Source organism: Mycotypha africana (genome assembly GCF_025528875.1).
Source record: "Mycotypha africana strain NRRL 2978 chromosome Unknown BDF20scaffold_8, whole genome shotgun sequence".
Classification (NCBI taxonomy): Eukaryota; Fungi; Mucoromycota; class Mucoromycetes; order Mucorales; family Mycotyphaceae; genus Mycotypha; species Mycotypha africana.
Genome location: NW_026515732.1, coordinates 110,490 through 136,481, shown reverse-complemented (window position 1 = coordinate 136,481; position 25,992 = coordinate 110,490). Strand labels below are relative to the sequence as shown.

Below are 25,992 nucleotides of genomic sequence, written 5' to 3'. Positions count from 1 at the left end.
CGAGATTCGTCGTTGTTGGAAGAAACCTGCTGTTTTTATTTTTTGAACCTTTTTTGTTTAATTTTTTTTTTTTTTTTTTGCCCTCTCTTGATTGAATAGAACGTAGAAGAAGAAAAAAAAAACCCATTTAAACACGAAAATCAAGACAAGAACCAACAAACAACCCCAAGGCAACCTCTCTTCAAAAATTACAAAAAGAATTTATATTATATAAATCCTTTTTAACTATTTTAAGAAGGCTAATGAGAGTTGCTTCCATTCTCGTCACCTTGTTAACGTCTTTTTCTGTGATAAAGGCGTTGCCTGTATTTGAAAAACGTAGGTTGATAAAGAAAAGAGGCATTCTAGGTTGTATGATGACTCACCACGCCTATTTTATAGCAAATGATTTTGATAAACAAGGCAGACAATGTCCACTATATCCTCAATATAATGTACAGTGCCCTGTATTATGTGTAACAGATCACAGTTTATGCCCATCTTCAGTAACACCAGCCTGTCCTGAAGGACTTGAATTTTGCCTTGATGGCACCTGTCAAACCTCTTGTGACAGCATTTCTAACATTTGTCTGTGTGGCGACAATCCCTCCACATCACCCTTCTCTAATTTATTACCCTGCGCTGCTTCACAGCTTATCAACATCACTCATTTCAATCCTGACATTAAAGACTTACAGACACGAAATCTCTGTGCTGCAAATCTCAATATATCCCGCGCGTCCATTGGACTTTATGGTTACCCCAACGCCTCAACATCAGACTTTGTCTGGGCCCAATGCCCTCCAACACCTCCAGCAATCTTTTCTTTTCGTGAACCCATGTGGATCGCGGTTTGGACTATCACAGCATTGGAAGCGTTCATTTTAATAAGCTGGCATCTTTATAAAACTGCAAGAGAAGCTTCTTTTAGAAAAGAAAACTCGAGATTACAACGTCTAAGTGATAAGCTCGTCTTGGAAAATCAGGTGTCAAGTCGTAACTTAGATTTGATTGATGAAAAACTCACAGCAGTTTCAGGACGTCTTGACACAGACGGCCTTAGTATAAACGGTGAAAAAAAGCTTAGAAAGATGACCGAAACACCATCCGATATAAAAGACGCCACCACCTCAGTGTCCTCTACAACGAGTGAAAGTACTTCTGACATCTCATCCCTCAAAGACTGCGAACGCTTAAGGTTCAGAGGTTTTAACCGTGATTATTTTGGATTGATTGCATTTGCTTCAGTATGCTTCGTGACAGTTTTATTCATGATCTTCTTAGGTTGTCTTGTGGGAGATACATGTAAGTATTCTTTGACGAATGAAGGGGAAATCTATTGGTTTCTGACATCTACCGCTTTTCGTATCATCACTAGATGGCAAGTTACAAGCAGGTGAAATTTATCATGTCTTCCTTTCATCTGATACTGCTTCAAAGATATTTTGTGCTGTATGGCACATTGCAGCTGCTTGGTTCTGTACTGTAATGGTGTTTAGGAAAAAAATACGGAATTACTTTCGCATTGAATCCTTTCCTCATCTCTGCCCTATTATTCAAGTAGAACGTCAACAAGAAGAATTAATATTTTTGGATGATGGGAACAAATGGGTTGCTAGATTACGAGCTATTGAGCAGTACTTTGTTCGTAGGTTCAAGTAAGTTGAAACGATGGAATGTTCGTTTATGCTTATCAAGAAGACGTGCTCACCTCCTTCTCATCTTATTGCCCGTTCTTGAACACAAGTACGAATATAGTTGTGGAAACTTGCCCCGTCCGTACAACATCAACTAAATTGCGCTATTTTGAGTATCAATGCATGAGATATGTGTATAATTCAGAAAAGAAACGCTTCGAGCCTTATGAATTTGATCTTGGTTCAACAAACAGAAAGTTGAGGGCTTGGGCGAATGGTGTCGTCACCAAAGACGCTGTATACCGTCAGGAACTCTTGGGGCCCAACATTATTCCTGTTTATGTACCACCCATTCCTTTGGCAATCGTTCAAGAGTAAGTGATCTATATATTAGAACGGGAGAAAACGTCAGTCCTGGTGTTCTGACCTTTGCTATTTTTTCCTCATGTAAACAGATTCAGCTCGCTATTATACTTATATCAAATGATGTGTATGTGGGTGTGGTAGTAAGTACATGTGGTCATTTCCATCATTATTATCATCGTTTAGCTCTCGATGCTCACTAAAATCCACAATTTTGTTATATTGCCTAGTTACTTCAATTATTATCCTATGGGTTTGGTTCAAACATGTATCATTCTGATATCCGCCGCTATTCGAATCTTTCTTCGCCTCAGAGCTGAAAGACGTATCAAAGCTATGGCAGAATATGTAACGAACGTTACCGTCTTCCGTGATGGACAATGGCAAAAAGGCATCTCTAGTGCAGATTTAGTCCCTGGAGACGTGTTTCAAGTTGACGAACATTCTACCGTTCCTTGCGACTGTGCTCTTTTGTCGGGTGCCGTGGTTGTTAATGAATCGGCTTTGACAGGTGAAGCAATGCCCATTCGTAAATTCGCCTTACCCGACGACGACAATTTGTATGAAATGGATGGTGCCGGGAAGGTGAACTCGTTGTTTGCTGGTACTTTAGTATCTCAAGTCATGCCCTCTCTTAAAGATGATGGCACGGGTGAATTAGAGCCACGCGTTTGTGCTTTAGTGCTCCGTACCGGTATCTCTAGCGAAAAGGGTATGCTCATTCACAAGATTCTCTTTCCCTCTCCTGTAAGCTTTATCTTTGACGAACATATCAAGGTGGCCATCTGTATTCTGTTGATATGGGGTCTCATTGCATTCTGTTTGACTCTCTATTTGATGGGACGTGGTAATATCACCAGCTGGTTTTACGGTATTTTCATCATGTCTCAAATCTTTTCCCCACTGCTACCTGCTGCCTTTACTATCAATCAGTCTGTCTGTGCCACGCGACTGCGAAAGAAGCAGATTTTGTGTATTGATCTACCTCGTATCAATCTTTCTGGCAAAGTAAGTATATTCTGTTTCGACAAAACTGGCACCCTCACACGCGAGGGATTGGAATTCTTTGGCGCCGTTGCTTCTCCTAAACTCGATCATAGAGTACAAGACCCTTTGATCATGGATCCTCTTTTGGCGATGGGTATTGCAACGTGTCATGCTGTTACCAAGGTGGGCGATCAGTTCATTGGTAACCCTGTCGATATAGAATCCTACAATGCTATGCGTTGGGATCTTGTGCCTACGAGCAGTCCCGATTATCTTGATAGTTTAATGCCACCCGCGAATTCTCGCAACAGAAGTAGCAGTCGAGATTCTCCCATCAGCGTCATTCGCCGTAGTGAATTTGTTCACGCTCGTGCCTCCCAGTCTGTGGCTGTTCTTGATCCACACGATAACCATGTCCATGTCTTTTTAAAGGGCTCGTTTGAACGGGTAAAACATTACTCCACCCCAGAATCTATCCCTGCTAATTATGACACCGTCTCTGCCAAGTTTGCTCAAGAAGGTTGCTATGTTCTTGCTTTGGCTCACCGTGATATGGGTGTGCTCGGCAAAGATGTTTTCATGGAAGATATCAAGAGTAGGAGTCGCGATGATTTGGAAGTTGGCTGCCACTTTATCGGCTTTGTCCTTTTCAGAAATATGTTGAAGGATGATACGACGGATGCCATTCAACAGTTGAAGGAAGGTGATGTCCGTCCTGTGATGATTACTGGTGATACCGCTTTAACGGGTATTTTTATCGCTCGTCAATGCGGTATGATTGAGCCGGACCGTCATGTTTACCTTGGTGATATGGTCAACGGAAGCATGGTCTGGCACAATGTCGATACAGGTGATCGTTATGAGGATGTTGAGACAGTGTTGGCAAGTGATCCTCGAGAAAATGAGCATAAATTGATAGAGCTGGCTCTCACAGGACGTGCTTTTGAATTTCTCAATGCTCACAATTTAATGCGCAATTATCTTTTCTACACTCGCGTTTTTGCGCGTATGACACCGAATGATAAAGTGCAATGCGTGCAACTTCATATGGAAAGAGGGGTCACAGCCATGTGTGGTGATGGTGGTAATGATTGTGGTGCTCTCCGTGCCGCACATGTTGGCCTTGCCTTATCAGAAGCTGAAGCATCGATGGTATCGCCCTTCAGTACGAGCAATAGAAGTATCATGCAATGTGTTGAACTCCTGAAGCAGGGCCGTGCTGCTCTTGCAACCAGTTTTTCAAACTACAAGTTCCTTATCTTTTACGGTGAATCAATGGCCTTTTGGGAATTGCTCATGTTCTATTTCACAGTGATTGCTCCTCAATCCATCTGGATCACCATTGATGGTTTTATCACTACCACCATGACATTTGCTATCACGCAAGCACAACCTGCAGATCGTTTAAAACCTTCTCGACCAACAGCCAAACCCTTGGGGCCCATGACGATAGCGTCTTGTTTAGGTGTCACTTTTATCAACTTTTGGTTTATTGTTTGCAGGTATGTTTGCTGAATAAGAGACTATTCTGTATATGCAATATTAATTGTTGGCAATATCGTTTTTCACTTTTAGTGTTATCTGGCTTTTCCAACAAGATTGGTTCATTTGCCATGAATTTGATAGTTCTTCTATTGATGCTGCTAAATGGTGGCTCCTGGGTGACAACTACGAGTCTGAGATTATCTCGTTAGTAGTCATGTTCCAATTCTTCAATAATGCAGCCGTCGTCAACTTTGGAGGCACCTACCGTCAATCCTGGTGGCGCAATTATGTACTTGTAATCTTTTACTGTTGCTTTTTCATTCATACCAGTTTCTTAATATTAGCGGACCCGAACCCATACAGTTGTATTGTAAGTAGGACAGGAAAAGATTTTTTGTTTTGTATGTGTGTGTGTATGTAAAGACGGCATTGCTGACCCATTTCTCCTACCTTTAGTTCCGAATCAATTGTGGTTCGCCCGATGTGCTACAATCTCTTGGATACCCTTATCCTCATTGGGATATTGACCCTTATAACTCTCCCTTGGGTCATAATGTTTTACCCAAACGGTTTCGCTGGGCATTGTGGGGCTTCGTGCTTGGCAATTCGCTGGCAACCATCCTATGGGAGCGTTGTGTGGTCGAAAACACTCGCTTCGTCAAATTTTTAAAAAAGTCTTTCAAAATCCTATAAATTCCATAAGTTATTCCTCCTCAAGTAAATAGACAATTGTACATATACATAATTAATTTAATGAACAGGCCGTTGCAGAGCCTGGGATATGATTCCATATAACCATGACATATCATTAAATCTTCATTTTTACCACAAACGGACCATAGCTTTTCCATTGCAATGCTTAGTTCTGCGTTAACGATAGATTCGTAACCTTAAAAATTTAAACCTTCTAGATCGTTTCCTTTGATGGAGGAGGGGGCGAAAAAAGCGGAGAAGCTTAATTGCCGCTGACAACAGCAACTACAGCAAAGTCATCCTGGGTAAAAGAAGTGTGAATAGAAAAATAAAAGATTGTCTAGTGTATCAGAACATCATCATCATCATCATCATCATCATCATCATCATATGTCTACTATTTCATATTAACGCCAAAGGTAAAGCCATAATTCTGGGAATCACTCAACAAAAGAAAAAAAAAAAAAAAAAAAAAAAAAACTCGGATCAGACTCAACGAGCGTATACTATAGCAGTGCAATGGAGAGTCATTGGTATCAAATGGTTCATTTTCTTGTTCAAGCTTATTCTTTGCTCAGTTATTTCTTTTCAAAATGTCCTAACTATTTACATTAGCATTTGGAAATACAAAGCATATTTTCCCGATAAATTCTTTAAAATAGCTGCCAGAATTAAAATTATCAAAATGCTTGCATTCCTTTCCTTCTTCTTACAACTGATATCTTTCCATAGTTTTCTACGCTCATACGTACAACTTTATGATATTGGTTTACAATATACTTTTGTGGATTTGGATTTTCCTTTTCTACGTTGAATGTTACCCTTTGTCTTCCTCTACTGGTGAGCAAGACTTAAGTATGCAAAGTAGAGAAATTCAACGATAACTCCTCAATGTTTAACCAGAATTCCTTATAGTCTCTTGCGGATCAGAAGAAAATTGTTCGAATGCAACAACTAACGCACTTTCTCCTGTCAGCTCTATTTTGGTACCCACGGTCTCTGTTCTCTTCAATTCACCTACTGCCAGCACTACACATCGTTGGTCCAACTCAGCTTCTGCTTCTGAATTAGGAGCAAGCTTTCTTCAAGCTAAAGTGCAAAAGCCTAATCATTCAGTAGCCATTAACCCTCAACCAATGATGGCAACAAATGACATCAATGACACAACAAATAGCGGCACAAATAAGAATAATGACATCAACGTGAACGACCAAGCTCATCCTAATGAAGAAGGATCGCCCACCCACAGTGGCCTTAACACAATCGAAACGGTTGCTATCAGTGTTTGTGGCGTTCTTGCCGTGGCTGGTATAACTATTGGTCTCCTTGTGTGGCGTAAATCTACCCATAAAGAAGACATAAGATCCAGTTTGCGCAAAATCAACAATGAATCATTTGCAGGACATGAATACCCAGTTCAAATCATAAAAACTCCTCTTGACGCATTTAGGCCCACTTCATGGCATGAAGAAACAGACGATACTCTCAGTGAACAGTACGAAATGCAAAGAAAGTTCAATAAGCAAGCGCTATTGCAGCTAGATAAATACTTGGAGCGTAGTTATAACCAACAAACTCAAAAAGTGATGAATGGAGGACCTTCTATAACACCTGCATCAAATTTTGCGACCATCCCCCTTCAACTACAACCCTTGCCTTCCTCTACAGAGCTTCCCAAATCAATTGCAACCTCCTTGTCAATAGCAAGCAGTCATCTTCATTCTGAATCTAAAACCAGATCGCTAAGTACATCAGATGAAGACGAAATGGAACGTACAAGAGAATTTTTTCAGGTCTTCGAACCAGATGGATTCAATTTGACGCTTGTGGAGCAGCAACTTTTTATGTATGATCTTCCAGACAATAATCGAGGTAAACCCATTTATATATTAGAGAGTCTCTTTATTGTTGTAGTAAAGGTACTAAATTTTGAGCCTTCAAAACACAGTATTTGGCCAAGAGCTAGAGGAGGGCTTGCTTCGACATGTTAATTTAATAGAAAGCGATAGTGAAGCTGAAGATTTCGGCTCACCGTTAGCTCATTATCTAAACAAACTGCTGGTACCACCTATTGCTGATAAAGGTTCAGTTTTTGTACGCAATAAAATCGACGTCGATGTCGGTACGATTAGTGATAATGATGAAGCTTCTCTCACTGACATCAGTCGCCGGATAATATGTAACTATCATTAAAGTTACCAATATAATAACTAACGGTTACTTAATACTCTTTTTGCTCCCACGAACCTAGCTGATACTCACCATTCTCAAGCGTATAGTTACAGTCAACAACCTTCACCGTCCTTATCCTATCTTGAATTTTTCGACAATTATAATAAGAGTAAAGAGTTCATCTACAACAAAAAGGAAAGTCCGTTACAAAATATAGAGGAAATACATCATTGGATGTCACGACGTGATTATTATATACAAAGATATGGCCCACCGCATGAATTTGGAAGCTCAAGCAAAATGCAAAATGATAATGATATTACCGCCAGCACGAGTATATCCGAATCAGCAAGTCATATGGCAGAGTCCTCTTTTACGCTTGATATTGATAATAATGAACTGAAAAGGAAAAGAGCCAACTCGACATAAGTACACTTTAACACAATTAATTTATTTATTGGTTCCTCACTATAAAGTTGCATAAAACCCACAGTTGAACAGCTACAATAGTACAATTCCATATACCCAAGTGTATCGCACAAAACTGATATAGCTTGAGAGTTACGATTTCGACAAAAATTTATGAATTTCCTATTTTTATTATCTCTAATAAACAACCAAACGCCATTCATCTCATCCAACTATCACACAGTTCAATTTTACTTTCAGCTTTGCTTTTGGTGGAAACGTGCGTGCTTGTTTCGACTAACATAGCATCTCGATTCAGGCGAACCTTTATTATGTATGTTTAAGTATCAACATTTGTTGAAATTTTAAAAGTACTGGCTTTGAGTACGTTATATAATGCAGCCTGACCGGTCTAGAGGAAGAAGAAGTATAATTAGAGGTGGGAACAGGCTTCTTCAGACTGATGTACATCTAATTAGATAAGTTGTAAAGCGTAGTGATAGCTATCAACCTTCCTTTTCAACTGGTGGGAAGGTGTTTCAGTTTTACTATTCGTCAAGAACATCAAATAAAGAATAATGTACTTACTGCACCTTCTTTATCCATTGAGAAGCATTAGATTCTAAAATAACCTGTCTTTCCACTGACGATCAAAATGATAGTTTAGCTAAAGGCAATGAAATATCTAAGCTCTAACTCTCAACATTAAAATACAAATGACTGCTCAGCTGAGATTAATTAACTTCAATCCTCTGAATGGTATTGATACCCTTTTCTTAGTAAATAAGGTATTTACTACTTCTGCGTTTGTTGGTATAGGTAATTGAGATAATGTTCTCTCTTTGGGCACATTGCAAAGAAATTAGTGCAATATATGGGATGATACAGACGGAATTTTAGAGCAAAACGTAATCCAGTTTAATCTGACGGTATAGTATGTCACACAAGGCTGTATCCATTTGATTTAGTCATAGAGGAATCTGGAAAAGGAAAAAGTGAGGTTTCACGGTTTATGTGGCGGAGAGGGGTCGATTGATGCTTATGGAATCATAGCCTTCACACAATGACAAAATGTTTAGACTGCATGCAGACGGTACTATCTTCTGCTTTTTTATTTCTATTTTCTTCCCTCCTTATTGCATTATTTTTTCTTTTCTTCTATTTCTGTTCTTCTGTTTTGCCATCGAAACACAGTTCAGCAAAATTAACCCAAGATGCTTACTCATTCCCATGTTGATGCATTTAACCGTTACTTGAACACTACAGTAGGACGAGAAAAGCTTTGTCGTCTTGTTCAATATTTCGCTCGCTTTTACGCTTTTTACCTTCTCCGTAATGGTGCCCCAAAGGAAACCATTCAACGCTGGAGTGACCTCAAATCACATATTGCAAACGGTCGTAAATTCTTTCGTTTATTAAAGCCCGTCGAATTTGCCCAAGCAGGTGTCAAGAGCTTGGCTTTACAGGATGAAGTTTTACGTATTACTGCTTTTGCAAAGCAATTCGGTATGTGTTTCTATTATCTCAGTGAAGTCTTTGTATTGGTAAAGTATTCAACTCTGAAATGGGGTATGGCAATCTTCATTGAAAACGAAGAAAAGAGGTATTAAGAACTTTCTACCTTCCATTTCGCAGACATCTGCTATCAACTTTTATAAGCCTAAAAACCTCCAAAAAATTGCTACAATCGGACAAAGATGCTGGTGGTTTGCCATTGCTGCTTCTTTGATATCTGGATTGTATAAGCTTAAGCAATTAAGCGTTCGTCAGCACATACTCGACAAATCTCGTAAAGCTCTGCTAAATACTGAAGAGAAATCAGATGCACAAATCGCTGATTTGAGAGCTCAGGAGAAGATATTAGCCACGTAAATTGGATACAGTTGCATGGATGGTTAAAAAAACAGCCTTTCGATTAATCAGTATCTGTTTATGTCTATTTAGGGATAAGTACAATACTAAATACGCGTTTGTTCAAGATGCTGTGGATATCATTATCCCTTCGTCTAACTTGGGCTACTTGAAAGCCGATGATGGAATTGTTGGTTTAGCAGGGTAAAGCAACATTAACTTACTGAAAAACTTAACTGAAAGCATCATAAATTCACCCATTTATATTATGCTTAGTATTATTACCTCTTTGATGGCTATGAACAGTCAATGGAAGAAATTGAATGGTTGAGCACTGGGCAGATAGCACGAATGAAGTGAAAGGGTTTGTTACCATATGGATAGCATTGATGTAATTGACATGTTATATTAATATATATCTGTAGCGACAATATTAAATCATATTTAAGTAATTCATAAACCAGTGCAGTTTACCCAGTTCATTCCGTTATTCTCTTCTTGAAAAATATGTTGCAACATTTTAATGAATAATCGAGAAGTTGTGACAATACACTACTATGGAAAGATTTGCTTGGTCGTTTCAATGAGGCGCCTCGTAAAATGCACAAGTAAAGCAAATACTCACAGTTTATTGTGACGATCAGACATTTTGATTTCTCTATTTATGTAATAGTATCATCAGCTTAACTGTTTTCATACCTCATCTATATTACTAGAACTACACAATACATTTTATTATAGAGGTTGGTTCTTTTTCTTATTGTATTTTGTTTTTCTTTGTACGGTTACTTTCGCCCAAGCGCTTCCTGGAACGCAGCATGTGATTATAGAAGGAAACAAAACGGTCAAGTGAATAAGGTCAAATAGGGTTCTACCAACCATTTTCAATGTATAAATTAATATAGCTGATTAAGAGTATAAGAGTTACTTTTATTTGAAATAGTTTACTGTTTATCGCGAGCTGAACATTCTATTAATTCCTCCTGTAAATACTTTTCCAACCATTCCAGTTGCAGTACTACCCAATGAGCCAAGGGCTGTCCTGGTCGCCATATTCTGAGCCCACTTGCTTTTAGCGTCTTTATCGCATTGTGTGTAACCATAAACGTTGGCTAAATTCAATGCTAATGCAATGGCGACAATAATTAGCCAAGAAAACTTCAGCGTCATAATACAAGAGAATGCAAACAAAGCCCACAGTACAGGTGTTCCGTATAAAGTCCACCAAAACAATCGTGTATCTGCTGCATTGTTGATTCTACTGGGCTATTTTGATACAACAGCATTTAGTCGTGGTTCCTCTTTTTTTAACGGTTATTGTTAGAATCTCATACACTTACACTTGCGCTCTCGAATACCCACTTGTTGGTTCCATCTGGTTGAATTTCATTCCACCATCGTAGTCCTACCAACAGCCTTCCTGATATATTCTTTACAGTCCAGAAATCGAATGATAAAAGTAAAATAGTCACCACAAATACCAGTGTGAAGTTGTCTGTGAAAATCGAGCCTAATAAATATGACAATAATGCACCTAGTCTGAAGAGCAAAAAGAAAAATGCAGCAATGGGGTGACTAGCGTTTTTGTGTGAATGTCAAGCTTCATATCAAATGGACAGCTTTCATTAACTGAATATTGCAGTACCTAGATTGTTTGAAATAGCCAGTAACTGCATTTGAATTGTCTGAATTGCTCACTTGAGTGGCTATGTTTCCTCCTGCTTCTACATCTCGATCGGCAGAGGAATGTGTGAAGCCCAGATCGTTTTGCTGAGACTAGTGTGCAATGTTCAAATAGAATTTGTAAGCTTTCCCTTACTGTGATGATGTTTATTAAGCATCTGTACCATTCGATGGTTATGGGTTTTCAACAAAATCAGATACGAAGGGGAAGGAACGACGCCTTTTTGGGATTTCGTCCGAATAAGTAAAATGAGCGGAGTTATTTCTTGCAATCTTCTCTTCTATGCAAGGATTGATTGTCAATGAAATGTATGTATTTACGGTTGAGGCTGATAGCTATATGTAGCGGACTAGAGATTACGCATGGTTATAGGGTGGAAAGGCTGTATACATTAAGTAATTTCTCAACAGGGCGTAAATCATGTATTATAGGCTGCATCTCTCATTTTGCTATTTGAAAGCTAAAGCGCTGCTGGTGTTAAGCAAGCTCTGCTCTGAAAAGAACAATCAGAAGATACGGTACGCAACAATGTCATATACTTATCCATTCGTTATAGTGAAATAATAATAATGTTACGCACAAACTCAGGAAAAACGACTACAGCTAATACGAAGAATTGCACTGTTATATTACTGGCACAAAAGGAGAAGCGATCGAGTGATGTTAACCTTTATAATTGTGAGGGACAAGTGTGTACGGGATTTCGGTCAATATTTATTGGCAATACTTCCAACCTTATCTGAATTGAAATACAACTGAGCAATATAAAAATTTCAATATGTAAATATTAAGGTTAATCCACACCCAGGATTCTCTTAAGCTTGACAATAAGAGCCCATTCCTCCTTCGAAACATCTGCACGGAAGGATTCTTTAAGGATATCAATGGATTGTCGAGTGATTCTCGAATAGAACTCGTCTGATTCTTCAAAGTGACGACCAAATGTCTTCGGTGTTTCGTGAGGTGCGCATTCAATCTTGACGGCAACACCAGCGCCGGCTTGACCCTTCTTCACTATTTCTAAAGGCTTGTGATTCTGTTCGATACCTGTTACCTTACCCAGAGTGATAATTTGACGCGCTTTTGTTTCAGGATCTGTCTTCACCACACAAATAGGTGTACCAAGTCTTAACGCGCCTTCAACGACATCAGCACCAAAAATAATAGGATCTTTTTTGTTGAAAATAGCACGAGGAATCATCTTCAAAACACAAGGGAAAACCGCTTCACCAGCTTGATCTTTACGTTTTTGTTCTAAAATAGAAGCATGGTATTCTTGGAATCTATCGAACAAGTGGTAAATAATATCGGCTGTGAAGATACGGATGCCAAGGTCTTCTGCGAGTTCTTCGGCTTCCTTATCTACCTTAACATCGAAACAGAGCATAACAGCAAATTCTCGTGCTTTTTCCAACATTACACTTGCTTTTACAACATCTTTCTTATGCACAGGACCAATATTGATACCTGAAACTGGAATCTTAGAAGTTCTCAAGAATTCTAACAAAGCTTCCAAGGCACCAAGAGTGGATGCTTGTACCCATACACCATGGCCTGTTTTATCAATAGACGACATCAGATTAGTCAAGTCAGACATAACTTCTTCCTTCAAATCTTCGAGGTCATCATCTGGTCCAGCAACAAGAAGTCTAGAACCAGCAATAGCTTTTTCAAGTTCAGGAGCAGCAATCTTAATACCCAGAGCAGCCTTAACAGATTTATGATGAACATACTGAGATTTGATACGCAATTCACGCATAGGTTGGGGTGTCAATAATGCTCTGACTTGTGTAACAATAGGACCATTTAGACCACAGACAACAATGCGATCACCTTCATGTAACCAACCGTTGACCAAAACAACGTCAATGGTAGTACCTAGACCTTCAATAACCTTGACTTCCAGAACAGTACATTCAAGCTCACTGATGTACATAAGCTTTTCACTCATACGAGCTTGAGTCAAGTGGATGAGCAAGTTAAGCATATCAGGGATACCTTCACCAGTGTGAGCAGATGTAGGAACTAAAGAGACGTATTTACCAAGGTTCTTGTTCTTATAGTAGAGTTCAGCGTTCAGACCCTGTTCATTGAAAGCCAAAATGGTATCAGCAACACGCTTTTCAAATTCTTGTTTGACTGAAGGCTTTTGTTTAGAAAGAGAGTCGCGGAAAGAATTGTTGGGTATGGCCTTCCATTCAAACAGACGATCAATTTTGTTCAAAGCAACAATGAAAGGTGTCTTACGATCACGCAGTAAACGGATAGATTCAAGAGTTTGGGGTTCGAGACCGTGCATAATATCAACAACCAAGATAGCGATATTACAAAGGGAACTACCTCTACTTCTCAAGTTGGTGAAAGATTCGTGACCGGGCGTATCAATGACCAAGATACCAGGCACCTTAAGTTTATCAACACGAGCATCGCCAAGAACAGCAGTTTTTTTTTCAATTGCTTCGGCAGGGAAGAAAGTAGCACCAATTTGTTGAGTAATACCACCAGCTTCTCCCTCTTGAACATTGGTTTGACGAATCTTATCCAACAATTTAGTTTTACCTTAAAAAAAGAATTTGATTGAGTAAATTAATTACTAAACCAAGCGGCTTTCAATATTGCGCTGACAAAACTGCATACCTGTATCTACGTGACCAAGAATACAACAAATTGGTGAACGCAGGTCTTCGGCAGATCTGTTCGCCATAGCTTCCTTTTGTCGTTGAAGACGTCGAGCAGCTGCCTCTTCCTTCTTTTGAAGTGCCAGTCTTTGAGTGCTTGTAAGCTCTTCATCAGAGTCTTCGTCAGAATCTTCGTCGGAATCTTCGTCAGAGTCTTCTTCGGAATCTTCTTCACTTTCTTCAGATTCGCTTTCAAGTTTGGCTTTCTCGACAGTAGCAGATTTGACGGCAGCAGCAGGCTTAGTGTCAGCAGGAGTCTTGACAGGAGCGGCCTTTTCCTTGGTTTCTTCTTCGTCATCAGAAGCGTCCCAGTCGCTCTTGAGATCTTCTTCCTCTTCTTCGTCTTTCTTGTCTTCCTTTTCCTCATCACTGCTTTCAAGTGCCTTTTCCCAATCATCTTCTTCGGCTATTAAGTTTGGAGAAACAAATTAGCAAGCTGGCCTAGCATTACAGAAATAAAGTGAATACATTACATTCTTCAGCTTCGGCAGCCTTCTTCGCCTCTTCTTCTTCTTTGCGTTTTCTTTCCTCCTCTTCTTTACGCTTTCTTTCCTCTGCTTCTAGCCTCTTTCTTTCCTGTTCTTCCTTAGAAGGGCCCTTCTTCTTCCTGTTGTTGTAAACAATCTTCTTGGGTTTATTCTCGTCAGATTCCAAAGCCTCCACACGAACCATACCGGAAGCAAGTAATTGTTCATGACGTAATTTGGCTTTACGTTGGGCTTCTTTTTGTGCTTTGGTCAGTAATTTACCTTCTCTACGAAGCTGTTCTTTCTTGGCCTAACCAGTTCAAAATTGAAACTTCAGTATATCTTCTAAAAGCCATTTAAAAAATGTGTTATCCACCTATACCTTTTCACGTTCTCTTTTAGCAGCTCGAGCTGCTTCACGAGCTGCTTCTTCTTCGGCGAGTCTCCTCTCCTCTTCCTCTGCCTTTTTACGCTCTTCTTCAAGACGCTGACGCTCTGCTTCCTCGGCAGCACGTTGAGCTTCAATCATTTTCTGAAAAATTAAAAAATATCAGTAGATTGTTCAACACGGGCATAATGACAATAGTTCAACTTACTCTTAAAGCAGCGACATTAGCGCCCTTACCCTTCTTACCCTTCGGTGATGGAGTAGCTGGGGTAGGAGCGGGTGTTTCTTCAACTGCAGGCGCTTCTTCTGCTTCCTTAGCAGCAAGTTTCTTAGCCTTCTTTTCTCTGAGCAGTTGTTTTTTCGATTTTTGTTGAGGCTGTGCACTATCGTTTGCTGCCGCAGATTCATCATTATCATCTTCCTTTTTACCTTCCACTCCAAGAATCTTATTCAATTCAGCTTCTTCGGCCTCTTGTTGTTTCTTTCGTTCAAGTGCAGCCAACCGTTTGGCTTCCTTCTGTTTCTCCTTCTTCAATCTTTCTTTTTCCTTCTTGGTTAAGAGACGGAACTCGCCGCCGTCCTCTGTCTCTCCAGCAGGTGAAGCGGTTTCAGCGGGCGATTCTGCCTTTTTGCCCTTCTTATTCTTTTTATTGTCGTTGACCCAGTCAAACTCATCAATCTCGTCTGCTGGTGTTGCAGTTGCTGGCGTCTCCACTTTTGGTGATGGCACTTCTTCAGAAACAGGCTCGTTTTCCTCTAATTCTTCTTGTTGCTTCTTTTTCTTATTTTTCTTCATTTTGTTATTAGCAGCTTTACTGACCATAGCCATTAAACTAGGGGTGACATTCAAAAGATGAATAACATTAACGGTGTATTTCCCAACGACGAGAGTAGCGTCAAGTAAGTATATTACCCGTCGTCATCGCCGTCGTTTATTTCGGCAAGTGCATTAAAATTCGAAGCTCTTTTAGCGAATTCTTCTTCAGTTTCTTCAGGAGGTGCAGCACCAGTAGCTACAGCATCTTCTTCAAATGCTTCATCCCTAAATTAAGGGTAAACAAAAATACAACACGATTTAAAAAAAAAGTTATACCGGAGTCAAAGACTTGAAAGAAAATTAGTCATACCAATAATCGTCATTTCTTTTCTTTCCTCCCTTCTTCTTAGCCATGTTGAATAGGATGTATTAACTGGAAGAATATATGCTCGCTTTTGCCTGAAACCCAGAGGCTACGAAAAAGCAGCGGGCATCCAAGCCACTTGTGACCTTTTACACTTTCATGCTGAAAGCCAATTTCAACCTGCCACAGTTGTCTTTAATGACTGAATATGCTATCAAAAACATATGGTTGTTTAGATAGTGACCTCTATTGTGGATTCTTTCATTACTCAACGATCCAATCACTTAATTTTACAGTCATTATAACGGTATATAATACATTAATTTAAAGTTGTATGTATTGCAGTAAATATATTAAGAATTTCAAATCGGATAGGCTCGTTAGTCTTGAATTTTCAGACTTTCGACAGGGAATTTCTGGTCAATCAATTGTATCCAACTAATCATATCTTGTCGGGTACTTGATTGAAAGGTATAAGCGTTATTATTGGTATAAAGGGCAAACACATTGGTACGCTATGTAAGAAAGCTATCCTTAGTACTAATTTTCGGCATTCAAATATCTTTTTGCTTGCCAATTTTTACCTGGATCATCTCTTCAAGTGCTTCGTTATAGTCAATGCGAACGGAAGTGATGTTAATGATTCCCCGTTCATCTGTTTCAGAATCATCCATGTAGGTATAGATGTAGGGTCGACGAATAACGAACCATCGTTTTACCCATAAGTCTTTCGCTGCATCCTGTTGATAGAGCAAATAACCTCGTTTTGAAATGCTCACTCTACTCGCATCCATAATAAAGCAGCTGTTAGTGCTTGTTAAATGCTAATAAACACAATATCCATACTTACGGTTGGGAAACATTCTCTACTTCAGCAACCAGTTTGGACGAGAATTGTGGCCCTCGGTTTAGATGTATTTGACTTTCAGGTGTAAGCGGTGGCTCTTGACTGATGACAATTTCCTTTTCAGTTCCAATCTTCAGCTGCCATAAATCTAGTACACGCTTTAATAGAGCTTCGTTTCTCTCAATAGTCCGTGAAACTGTTGTTGATCTATCACTATTGAATCCTCTAATTTCTAAGATTTGTTTCGTGAAAGCAACTTGATATTTCCTTTTGATCATGCCTTGTATACGTCTATGATCATTCACTAATGAAATACCTCGTGGTTTCCAAGAACCCAACAACTCCTCACCATGAATGTGTTTTGAAGCTGTATTTAATCGCCACAGTTGGCTTAGTCGTCTGGTCATGGGTGGTTTTAGATGAACAAGAAAAACGGCGCTATATTTGCTTAAATGCTTTCCAGAAGAGTAAAGCAACTTTTTAAAGTTACTAAATCTACCGTTTCCATTAGAGCGAGCGCGTCCTTGTATTTGAAGTGCGATATCCATATTGAAAAGGATAGGTTTTTCGCATTTTTTAACATCTACTTCCCAACGTAAATTCAGTAGTACGCGGCTATTTGATTCTGTCACTCTGTTCAAAAACACGCAATCGTGTTGTGAGCTATCCCAAGACCCTTCTGCTATCAACTGGCTTGTGCCATCTGAGTAATAATGTAAATGCTGCTTGTGCAATAATTTGACTGGAATATTCTCTTGAGCGGGAGACTGCAAAATTCGACCTTTGCCATCTAATAAGCATACACGACCTACAGTTGCTTTTTTAATACGGACCCATTCAAGCTGATGGCCTGAAGTATGTGACATCGTAAAACGAACTCTTCGCTGAAGACCTTGCCTTAACGTAAAATAACCTTTATCCATAGGGTTTTTTGCTGTCAATATCACAGGTGTGTATTCACCAGAAGGAGAAAGCTCCAGGATCTCTATCCAAGCAACCACATCATGTCGTTCTGCTGCCAAGAGTTCTTCCTCAGGTCTACGTTCCATTGAAGCTAAGGTTGCATCGCTACTACTGTGTGTCGAATCACTAGATGCATGCTCTAATGAACTCATGGACGGAGTTTGCTGCTGCTGCTGGTGCTGCTGCAAATGCTGTTCATGCATATAATCTACAACATAAGACCTTTCTCTGTGATCATCCCAGTTTTGCTGTTGCGCTAAAACAGTTGGTAGTGCGAGACCGAAAACTTCCAAGGAAAGACTTCCATTTTGTAGAGTATTCAGTACATTTGGAGTAATATTAATCGATATAGCTTGCTTGAAGTTGATAGTAACAGGGTTACGCTCAAAATAATTGATAGGTTCAGTGACAAAAAATTTTTCTGCTGGAGAATATGGAGGTATACCTCCAAATGAGGAAAGTCGGTATTGAACATGAACATCATTATATTCTGCTTCGCTAAGTCCACTGAGTTCAATTACATTCACCTCAAATAAGAGATTCTGTCCAATTTTTAGTATGGTTTGATCATTATCGTTATCGATAATTTTTTCAACTTCATCATCCTCTATGCTATCGATAGATTCATTATCGTAATAGGTTGTCTGTGTATGATTGTTCATTCCATAGCTTGAATTATTGGTAACGGCAATAGTTGTAATGAGTACCCGTAACTTCCCCTTGATCTGGCCCGTGTTACGACAAATGATTTCAGTACAGCTTTCATAAGACTGTTGTCTAGTTAGATTATACATAGGTACAGTAGCTGCGCCCACAAAGGTGTATTTCGGACATGGATTTTCAAAAAATGGATCTTCCAAATTAAAATGCTCTCTATACAACGGTTTATCCATAACGTTATACAGATTTCGCATCTTATGGAGTCGCTGTTTCAGTTTCTCTAATGACCATACATAGATTACTTGATTTTTTCTGTCAATCACTCTCACACCGATACAAGGTTTCGGTGTAGAGATTAGTGCAGTATCCTCATCTGTTTCAAACTGATGCAAAGCAGACGTTGTTTCCAAAAATGATCGTGGGTTGGAGAAAGGCTCATCTTCTATAACAGTGAACTGATAAAGTACTTCCTTATTCAATTCTCGAGAAATAATGTTAGCTTCTTTCAACATGATGGCATTGGTTAATATTATCTCAGCCATATCTACTGTTCTTTGCTTTCTCCATTGCTGTATCACTTTTTGGATAAGTTCTATTTGTTCCTTAGTATAAACAGATAAATTTTGATTTGTTTGCATTTGTTGTTGAGAAAATTGTCTAGACATCCGATTCATTTTCGCTTCATAGATACGTTTCTGATTGTCAAGTTCTTTTCGCATGCGTTCCTTTTCCTGCTTTATTCTCTCTTCCAGTATATCTGATTGAGCAATTGATAAATCAGTGCATATACTTTCTACACCGTCCTCCAACATAATTGCTGTGGATGAATTTCTAAAGGAATCCCTTGTTGTGTACGAATCGTCATCATCATTTTCTGTTCGGCTTTCCGAACGTGTACGTCTAGAGTTTCTAATTTTCGTAATGTCATCGTAAAGTTTTTCCAATTCCTCGTCTTTCAAGTCTCCAAAATTTGATTCCGTAGCGTAATAATTCAAAACTGCTTCTCTTCGGGCAAAGTTCCAATCAATAACTTCCGTTCCGTTAATACTGTCAGCCGAAGGAGAATTCGGTCTTGATGCATCATCCAAAGATTCTGATTGCAGACTTTGACCATTCAGGTTATTCTCAATTGCAAGCTTCTGTAAATCACGTTCCTTTCGTACTTCTTCAGGGTTATTGAAACGAAATATATGATAATAACCTAAAATAATGCGATATCCACTCTTAAGCTGTCTGGGTTTTGTTATCCTCATGCCATTTACCATTGTAAGTGAATCTTTGCCAGGAATTAACGTAACAGAACCATTTTTGTTCTCAAAAATACAATGGTTATCTTGAATGTTAGGTCCACTGAGCCGGATGTCGGCGGGTATATCACTATCCTGCCTTCCCAAGCAAGTTGTTCCTGATTTGATTTGATACATGAGGCATTCCGACATGAGTGGGTCTTCATTAAGATTGACTATAAATGGAATCGTTTTTGGAGTGTAGACACCCATTTCGTTCTTCTCTATTGTGATGCCCAGTTCTTTTAGTGATTTCTCTCTCTCCAGATGAATTTCCTCGGTTTTTTTCAGCTTCTCTTCCCAGCTCTCATTCAAATTAGCTAATAATTTTTCGGATGTCTGTAGCTGTTCAATAATCTCATCTTTGGTCATCTTCCTTGTTTTGCCAGTACTATCTACAATTTCAATCTCTGCTAATGGCTTTTTTTTGTTTATTAAAGTGGTTTGTTTTTGCATTGCATTAATGGCGCTGTTTGAGTTTCCATTTGCCGATTTATACGCGCTGGCAGCAGTTAATTGCTCCACTTCCTCGGGAGCATATGTTCGTAACTTCTCACGTAACAATTCCAACTCATCTTTCAAATCTCTTATCAGCTTAGCATTGGGATCTTCGTTTACAATTGGTTTATTCTTAATTCGTTTTGCTTGGTCTGCATATCTCAATGTACTGAGCGTTTCGTCGTAATCGGCTTGAGAAATCGCTGCTATCATTGCAGTCTTGGAATTGCCACCTAGTGAGTCCTTCAAAAGCCACGTCAAGACCTACAGCGATCCTCTTATTTTAGTACAAAAATGAATATTACTTATTCATAATGAATATATCACTAACATACCGAATCACGATAAGGAATAAATACTTCCTTTTTCCTCCCTCTTTTACCTTCCTGACTTGATTGTTCGGCTAAACCTGCTATAACCTTACCCAAAGTAGTTAAAGACCGATTGATATTGGCTCCTTCTTTCAGTCTCGCGCCAGTAGCGCCTGTACTATTGGCTCTTTCACTGCCTGCCAAATCGACTAGACTAAGATGAAGCGAAATAAAATAATCTTAGGGCAAAGCGATTATTTTTCTGTTTACAAGAATGTAACACATTGTGGTACCTTATTCTTGCTACTTTCTCCGTTTCAAGATTCGTTAGATCGTCTAAGCATTTCTGGGTTAAAAAAACTGTGAAAACTGCATGAGATCTGGATGAAGTTTCATTCATATTTGTTGCTGCAACCGTTCTTGCCTAGAGAGAGATGACTGGTTATTCTTGCTAATTATAACGCAGTTTGTGGGGTCTCTGTGTGTGTGTATGCGTTTGTGTGTTTCATTTACTTTATTTCCTTCGTCCATAAGGTGTTCAATATCATCAAAAGATGTCACAACCAATCGAGATAAATCTTCTACGTAAGGACCTAAAGAAGGATGCTCTCTTACTTTCAGGTTGCCTTTATTTTTCGGATTTAACAAGTCTCGTACTTTCTCGTTGTAAATCTCAATGTAGGAAACTTCCACACGATAATTGAGGTTAGTTTTTTGATTTGCTTGTATTCTATTGAAGAGTTCAGAACATGTACGAGGTATAATGCCTTTATCTTCTCCATAACCCATCTATATGCAACTGTTGAATTAGTTGATATGCAAGTGCGTATATTGATATGAAAAAATTGTCGTTATCCTACCATAGAGTATGATTTACCAGAACCGGTTTGACCGTCTGGAAAAAGTACAAGAGAAATTGGTGACCGTCAGCTCATGCTATATAAGGACATACTAAAAAGTTATGTATAGACTCACATGCAAAGATACAACAATTATAACCATCAAAAGCATGGTTTAACAAGTCTACACCAAGATCATTGTATATTGTTTCCTGATCAGCGTAGCTGGGATGGCTTTTATCTGCAGACCAGTAAGATTTATCGAAAGTAAATGCTTTCACATCCTCATTTTCTTTGCCTGTTTTCTGGTCAGAAGGTCTACTGATAATAGTTTGGTTACCCTCCATACGAATTAAGCCGACCGCTCCACGAGCAATTTCTAAATGAATATATAGATGAGGATATCCAATTCACAGAATGTGTTTCTATTTCTTCATAACCATGTACCTCTGCTGTTTAAGGGACGACACCGTACTACAACTTTGATGTTTCCTCCACTCATTATGTAATAGATGTGCTGAAACCTATTTCGATCTGTTGCAAATAAGAGTATTTGAAACATTAGCGGAAGTTGTAATTTCTCTCAAGTACACGCATTGGATATAATAAAACAAGCCTTTACCTTGACTTAACTGCTGAAGACTGTTTCAAAGTGCAATCGAGACTCTAAGATGATCGTTCAAGATGATGCTTCCAAATGGTGAACAAACGGCGCAACAATTAATGAAATAGGGTGGACAGTAATTTGTTCACTTAATGATCCTCTTTCAGTACTGTAATAGACCAAATACTGTGTTTCTTTTTATAATAGAAAATAAATTATCAATTGAATGGACCTAACAACAGAAATACAGGTGGTTTGTGTTTGAAAACTACAGAAATTAGGAATTTAAAACATATGAACCCCGTACGTTCGATGATCTGAAATTCAATCTTGCAATTATTTGTGTAATTGTACTTTTATTCAATTTATACAACTTGTAAGCAACCTTAATACCAGCCGTTCGAGCCCAAACTACAATAAGTACTGATAAAAAATAGGCATAATATAATCCGGTTTATAACGGCTGATTACTTAAAGCTTGTAATTATTTATTAAATCGTTAAGTGAATCAAATGCGCCCTCAATCATCCGCAATACTGCATGCGATCGGAAACTACAAGGACCATTGTATCAGCAAATGCATAACGAATACCCTGTACCTGATGGTTTTCAAACTGAGTCTGAGCCTATGGCTGCTTTCTGAATCAGTAAAGCGTATAGAATACATGCTTAACAATAAAAACCTGCAATATAAGTTCTTCCTGAAAGTGTGTGATAAGATGCTAAAAAATGAATCGTTTGAGTATATAATACAAGTTCTTTGTAGGTAGCCTTGTATATGTATGTAAGATTACTTTCAATATCTTTAGACTACTATTTACGGAGGTATAGCGAGGTTGTTCAAAAAAAAAATCGTAGTAAGCTATCATTTGCATCGTGGCGACAAGTAACAATGTTGATTACTTATGAAAATGTATTGCCAAACTGAAATGAAAAGCGAAAGGCACATATTGCTATGTATAAGGTTAATGTTTTTATAGAAATTTCTTCAAAGCCAAACGTAACGAACTATACGAAAAGTTAACATACTATAATTAGCAAAATGTTTGCCATAAACTCAAAGGACCTTCTAATTCCCATCAAACACGACTTCTCTGGCTCGTCTTTTTGCCGGCACAAAAAATGCCACTCATTAGAAATTGTAGACGAAACATGGGTTTGACGATGCTACTGTCTCTTTCACCAATTTGAGAAAAATCGAGGCTCTTCTATAAACCAAAGATTTTTTATTCCTATTTTCGTGGGCCAACAGGGCTAACATTAAATCAGATATATGACTTTGGGAAGTATATTGAAACTTTTGAACAGTAATAATTAACTTTAAGCTTTATACACAAATATAAACAAATTTGAGTAAATAGTAGTATTATACTGTCTTAAAAGCTACTTTGTCTCGTCACAGCAATATGCTAATCACGACTACTATAGACTACGAACTGTTCCACTTTGATAATTATGCAATTAAAACAGTGTAATCGCATGAGCAGAGTGATTTTATGGTAATCTTGATGGTATTTTTATGGAGAAGGAGTATAATAGATAATCGCTGGGGTACAAATTGGCATGCAATTACGGAGAGCATCAATTAATCTGAACGTGATCAACTTGTCTATCAATTGCATCACGAAATGCTGTATGCTTCAATGAATCAGTAGATATTTGGTTCTGTCCCATAGAAATAACCGTTATAGGCTTCCACTCCTCTGTTGAATAGACAGTGGTATCATTCATGGCAATATTAGGAAAATTTCGCTTGAATACCTTTCTTTAATGATCCATTCATTGCTTGATTTGGTTGTGATACGGATGGCAACTGGCCGACGATGAATGCGTTATGAGCTGTTGCCGCTGCTGTTATTTGCCAGTCTTTCTGTCGTAATTTTTGTATTGTCTTCATAACATCTGCATCGTATCCTATTAGTACGACAAAAACAATATTGATGATAGGCCACAATAACATAACTAATTTAGCATCCTGACATTATGAAAAAAATTATTGATATGTTAAAAGCTACAGGCATGTTTGTTTGAATACCCTAGTAGAAGCTTACCATTATGACAAAAAAAGCGGACAGAAAATTTGCAATAGTTAAACACACTGTTCGTATCGCATTATAATAGATGACAGATGTGTAAAGAATCGTATTCCCTCGCAAGCTGTCAGACTTGAGAGACCGGATGTGATTGATAATAATTATTATTATCATGATTGAAACGTATAGATCAATAAAGGTATCATATAACGTATAAACTGGACCCCACTGTATAGTATACGCAAATCATATTAACATCTTATCATGAATATTGTTTAAGAAGAACAAAGGTTTGAAAACTAGTACTTACGTATTCTTTGACAACGTAATGACAAGTACCGTCAGCATAATTATCCATATGGATCAAAATAACATCGACAATACCAAGTATGATTCGTATAAACAGTGCTGAGCAATGCAAAATAAGCGTCTTCATCTTATATGCAATCGGCATGATTGACTGCACACGCATAAGCAGCACCATATTACCTGCTGTCGTGGCTAAATGATAGAACAGATCACCAACCCTGCCGACGGCATCGCATTTGTCCCACAAACTATATATGAGTCTTACATTAAGTGATTCTTCTCATTCAAATAAACTGAGAGCGCGATTGTTCAAGTAGAACAGGAAAGCACAGTACGGTATTATTGCTCTTCTATCATCAGAGAAATTACCTTATATGAAACGTCAGGAATAAGCAAGCTTTTATTGCCATGAATAAACCAAGAAAAAATTTTCCAGTATTGATTAAAGTGGTCTTTTCCCGCCTTTCATTGAATATACTTCTAACAGCCATTTCGAATCCTAATGCTATGGACCCACCCTCCAGAGCTATAGTCGCAATAGCAAGAGATACATTCATGGTAGCTGTTATGGTAGAATAAGAATGTTTGTTTCAAACTTTCTAACAGTTATTTGTTTGTATTTTTCTAATGAAGAAGAAGAAGGCATGGATGTGAATGATTGCCACTGTAATAAGCAGTAGAGTTCGGCCATCTGGAATATGACCAATGAGGAAGGAAATAATAACGGTGTAGAAATATGTAATTGAGACACACTCAATATTGAGATTTAGAATAATCTCAGCAAACAAAAATGCCTCAACCAGAACGTGAATAAATAACACAGCTGCACAATGAATAAGCTTTCAACAAGCACATTCATATCAGATTATAGACAATTAGTAAGTGCATTCCTTTTTATTTATTTATTCTTAAATTTTTATGGCAACCCTCTATTCTTAGAAAAGAAATTCTATATATGTTCCTTTCCTCTTTTTCAAGTATCATACCATTCAATGTAAATCGCATAATTCTCCATGTCTAAACACATTCTTTTTTCAAAGGATAGAATAACTATTAAGCCAGCAATAACTCTTTTTGGAAGAGCAATAATAATAAGATCAGTATATGATGAGAAATGAACTAAAGAAGCTCAATTGGAAGTGAAGGTCGCTCACTTTTTAAATGGAATGTCAAAAGCCTGCTAATAGATGGTGAAGAGCCTGACGGTCCTGAAGTTGTATACACTCGGTATCTGCCACTAGACTATAATTTTGGGACTATCACTAACTGTATTACTATTTAACTTGGAATTTCAAAAAGTCAAATTTTGTCCATTTGATCTTCTGAGTAATAAAGACTGCTGTTCACTCTTTCAACGATGTTTCAATAGTATTCGATCTGTATCTTCGCTGTTGTCGCAACATTGTTACTTGTATGAGTATCTTATTGAAATTTCCTTAAAAAACTGCGCTGTTTGCAATGTACTAAAAATAAGTTAGTGGTCTTTCACTGAAAATAGTTCAATATGCTTGCCTTACTAACCTTTTGCTGCAGCCATTAGACTGGATGACAAAGTGCTCCAAAGCCCAAAATGATGAAAGAAGCTATTATCCGGACAACAAAAATTTTGACAACAAATCGAGACACCATAAGCTGACAAGTTCAGGAGAGCATCAAAATACCATTGTTCTTATTTTACAAAATGTGGGTAATAGAGATAGGACTAGCAGAGTACTTTGCGAGAGACTGC

General features: G+C 38.4%; 8 protein-coding genes across 8 annotated transcripts; 3 read left to right on the top strand and 5 right to left on the bottom strand.

Annotated features, from left to right (window-relative positions):
• The first annotated feature begins 90 nt into the window (after window positions 1–90).
• On the top strand, window positions 91–5,440 carry BDF20DRAFT_881064 (uncharacterized protein). Its single transcript, XM_053081653.1, has 8 exons — window positions 91–318; window positions 382–1,284; window positions 1,358–1,637; window positions 1,727–1,990; window positions 2,072–2,122; window positions 2,210–4,468; window positions 4,542–4,821; window positions 4,908–5,440. The coding sequence occupies exons 1-8, from the start codon at window positions 243–245 to the stop codon at window positions 5,142–5,144; spliced, it is 4,350 nt and encodes a 1,449-aa protein (XP_052933878.1). The 5' UTR covers window positions 91–242; the 3' UTR covers window positions 5,145–5,440.
• Window positions 5,441–6,704: 1,264 nt separating this feature from the next.
• Window positions 6,705–7,699, top strand: BDF20DRAFT_881060 (uncharacterized protein). Its single transcript, XM_053081652.1, has 3 exons — window positions 6,705–7,014; window positions 7,091–7,327; window positions 7,407–7,699. Exons 1-3 carry the CDS (start codon window positions 6,731–6,733, stop codon window positions 7,531–7,533), a joined length of 648 nt encoding a protein of 215 aa, XP_052933877.1. The 5' UTR covers window positions 6,705–6,730; the 3' UTR covers window positions 7,534–7,699.
• A 900-nt stretch (window positions 7,700–8,599) lies between these two features.
• Window positions 8,600–9,944, top strand: BDF20DRAFT_633712 (peroxisomal biogenesis factor 11). Its single transcript, XM_053075919.1, has 4 exons — window positions 8,600–9,268; window positions 9,360–9,592; window positions 9,648–9,779; window positions 9,852–9,944. The coding sequence occupies exons 1-4, from the start codon at window positions 8,939–8,941 to the stop codon at window positions 9,904–9,906; spliced, it is 750 nt and encodes a 249-aa protein (XP_052933876.1). The 5' UTR covers window positions 8,600–8,938; the 3' UTR covers window positions 9,907–9,944.
• A 172-nt stretch (window positions 9,945–10,116) lies between these two features.
• Window positions 10,117–11,727, bottom strand: BDF20DRAFT_633689 (FAM18B). The gene is made up of 5 exons (XM_053075918.1): window positions 11,423–11,727; window positions 11,221–11,351; window positions 10,916–11,114; window positions 10,524–10,841; window positions 10,117–10,446 (listed from the first exon to the last, which is right to left on the bottom strand). Exons 1-4 carry the CDS (start codon window positions 11,423–11,425, stop codon window positions 10,527–10,529), a joined length of 648 nt encoding a protein of 215 aa, XP_052933875.1. The 5' UTR covers window positions 11,426–11,727; the 3' UTR covers window positions 10,117–10,446; window positions 10,524–10,526.
• A 39-nt stretch (window positions 11,728–11,766) lies between these two features.
• On the bottom strand, window positions 11,767–14,806 carry BDF20DRAFT_633818 (P-loop containing nucleoside triphosphate hydrolase protein). The gene is made up of 4 exons (XM_053075921.1): window positions 14,781–14,806; window positions 14,411–14,714; window positions 13,897–14,343; window positions 11,767–13,818 (listed from the first exon to the last, which is right to left on the bottom strand). The coding sequence occupies exons 2-4, from the start codon at window positions 14,607–14,609 to the stop codon at window positions 12,053–12,055; spliced, it is 2,412 nt and encodes an 803-aa protein (XP_052933874.1). The 5' UTR covers window positions 14,610–14,714; window positions 14,781–14,806; the 3' UTR covers window positions 11,767–12,052.
• Window positions 14,807–16,368, bottom strand: BDF20DRAFT_633817 (uncharacterized protein). Its single transcript, XM_053075920.1, has 6 exons — window positions 16,208–16,368; window positions 15,920–16,124; window positions 15,706–15,834; window positions 15,222–15,625; window positions 15,001–15,136; window positions 14,807–14,936 (listed from the first exon to the last, which is right to left on the bottom strand). Exons 2-5 carry the CDS (start codon window positions 15,961–15,963, stop codon window positions 15,003–15,005), a joined length of 711 nt encoding a protein of 236 aa, XP_052933873.1. The 5' UTR covers window positions 15,964–16,124; window positions 16,208–16,368; the 3' UTR covers window positions 14,807–14,936; window positions 15,001–15,002.
• On the bottom strand, window positions 16,294–21,819 carry BDF20DRAFT_914689 (uncharacterized protein; the record flags this gene model as incomplete). The annotated part of the gene is made up of 9 exons (XM_053084222.1): window positions 16,294–16,428; window positions 16,498–16,693; window positions 16,764–20,431; window positions 20,503–20,692; window positions 20,772–20,902; window positions 20,992–21,267; window positions 21,339–21,373; window positions 21,454–21,696; window positions 21,765–21,819. 9 exons carry the CDS (start codon window positions 21,817–21,819, stop codon window positions 16,294–16,296), a joined length of 4,929 nt encoding a protein of 1,642 aa, XP_052933872.1.
• Window positions 21,820–23,311: 1,492 nt separating this feature from the next.
• BDF20DRAFT_945460 (uncharacterized protein) lies at window positions 23,312–24,524 on the bottom strand. The gene is made up of 3 exons (XM_053084844.1): window positions 24,265–24,524; window positions 23,973–24,182; window positions 23,312–23,896 (listed from the first exon to the last, which is right to left on the bottom strand). Exons 1-3 carry the CDS (start codon window positions 24,436–24,438, stop codon window positions 23,660–23,662), a joined length of 621 nt encoding a protein of 206 aa, XP_052933871.1. The 5' UTR covers window positions 24,439–24,524; the 3' UTR covers window positions 23,312–23,659.
• Between the last annotated feature and the right edge of the window lie 1,468 nt (window positions 24,525–25,992).

Excerpts from the sequence above, each read along its gene's own strand:
- BDF20DRAFT_881064 (XM_053081653.1), top strand. The coding sequence starts at position 243 with ATGAGAGTTGCTTCCATTCTCGTCACCTTGTTAACGTCTTTTTCTGTG. Across the intron at positions 1,285-1,357 it reads TTGTCTTGTGGGAGATACAT|ATGGCAAGTTACAAGCAGGT; the intron begins GTAAGTATTCTT and ends TATCATCACTAG. Across the intron at positions 1,638-1,726 it reads TACTTTGTTCGTAGGTTCAA|TACGAATATAGTTGTGGAAA; the intron begins GTAAGTTGAAAC and ends CTTGAACACAAG.
- BDF20DRAFT_881060 (XM_053081652.1), top strand. The coding sequence starts at position 6,731 with ATGAATGGAGGACCTTCTATAACACCTGCATCAAATTTTGCGACCATC. Across the intron at positions 7,015-7,090 it reads GATCTTCCAGACAATAATCG|AGTATTTGGCCAAGAGCTAG; the intron begins AGGTAAACCCAT and ends CCTTCAAAACAC. Across the intron at positions 7,328-7,406 it reads AGTCGCCGGATAATATGTAA|CATTCTCAAGCGTATAGTTA; the intron begins CTATCATTAAAG and ends GCTGATACTCAC.
- BDF20DRAFT_633712 (XM_053075919.1), top strand. The coding sequence starts at position 8,939 with ATGCTTACTCATTCCCATGTTGATGCATTTAACCGTTACTTGAACACT. Across the intron at positions 9,593-9,647 it reads CAGGAGAAGATATTAGCCAC|TATCTGTTTATGTCTATTTA; the intron begins GTAAATTGGATA and ends TCGATTAATCAG. Across the intron at positions 9,780-9,851 it reads GGAATTGTTGGTTTAGCAGG|TATTATTACCTCTTTGATGG; the intron begins GTAAAGCAACAT and ends TATTATGCTTAG.
- BDF20DRAFT_633689 (XM_053075918.1), bottom strand. Across the intron at positions 11,115-11,220 it reads GGCTATTTCAAACAATCTAG|ACTAGGTGCATTATTGTCAT; the intron begins GTACTGCAATAT and ends TTTGCTCTTCAG. Across the intron at positions 10,842-10,915 it reads GGGTATTCGAGAGCGCAAGT|CCCAGTAGAATCAACAATGC; the intron begins GTAAGTGTATGA and ends GTATCAAAATAG.
- BDF20DRAFT_633818 (XM_053075921.1), bottom strand. The coding sequence starts at position 14,609 with ATGGTTCGTGTGGAGGCTTTGGAATCTGACGAGAATAAACCCAAGAAG. Across the intron at positions 14,344-14,410 it reads GGCTGCCGAAGCTGAAGAAT|CCGAAGAAGATGATTGGGAA; the intron begins GTAATGTATTCA and ends CAAACTTAATAG. Across the intron at positions 13,819-13,896 it reads TCTTGGTCACGTAGATACAG|GTAAAACTAAATTGTTGGAT; the intron begins GTATGCAGTTTT and ends TCTTTTTTTAAG.
- BDF20DRAFT_633817 (XM_053075920.1), bottom strand. The coding sequence starts at position 15,963 with ATGGCTAAGAAGAAGGGAGGAAAGAAAAGAAATGACGATTATTG. Across the intron at positions 15,626-15,705 it reads AACGACGGCGATGACGACGG|TTTAATGGCTATGGTCAGTA; the intron begins GTAATATACTTA and ends TGTCACCCCTAG. Across the intron at positions 15,137-15,221 it reads TAAGATTCTTGGAGTGGAAG|AGAAAAGAAGGCTAAGAAAC; the intron begins GTAAAAAGGAAG and ends ACAACTGCTCAG.
- BDF20DRAFT_945460 (XM_053084844.1), bottom strand. The coding sequence starts at position 24,438 with ATGGTGCTGCTTATGCGTGTGCAGTCAATCATGCCGATTGCATATAAG. Across the intron at positions 24,183-24,264 it reads ATTACGTTGTCAAAGAATAC|TGGGGTCCAGTTTATACGTT; the intron begins GTAAGTACTAGT and ends TATACTATACAG. Across the intron at positions 23,897-23,972 it reads CCGCTTTTTTTGTCATAATG|GATGCTAAATTAGTTATGTT; the intron begins GTAAGCTTCTAC and ends TCATAATGTCAG.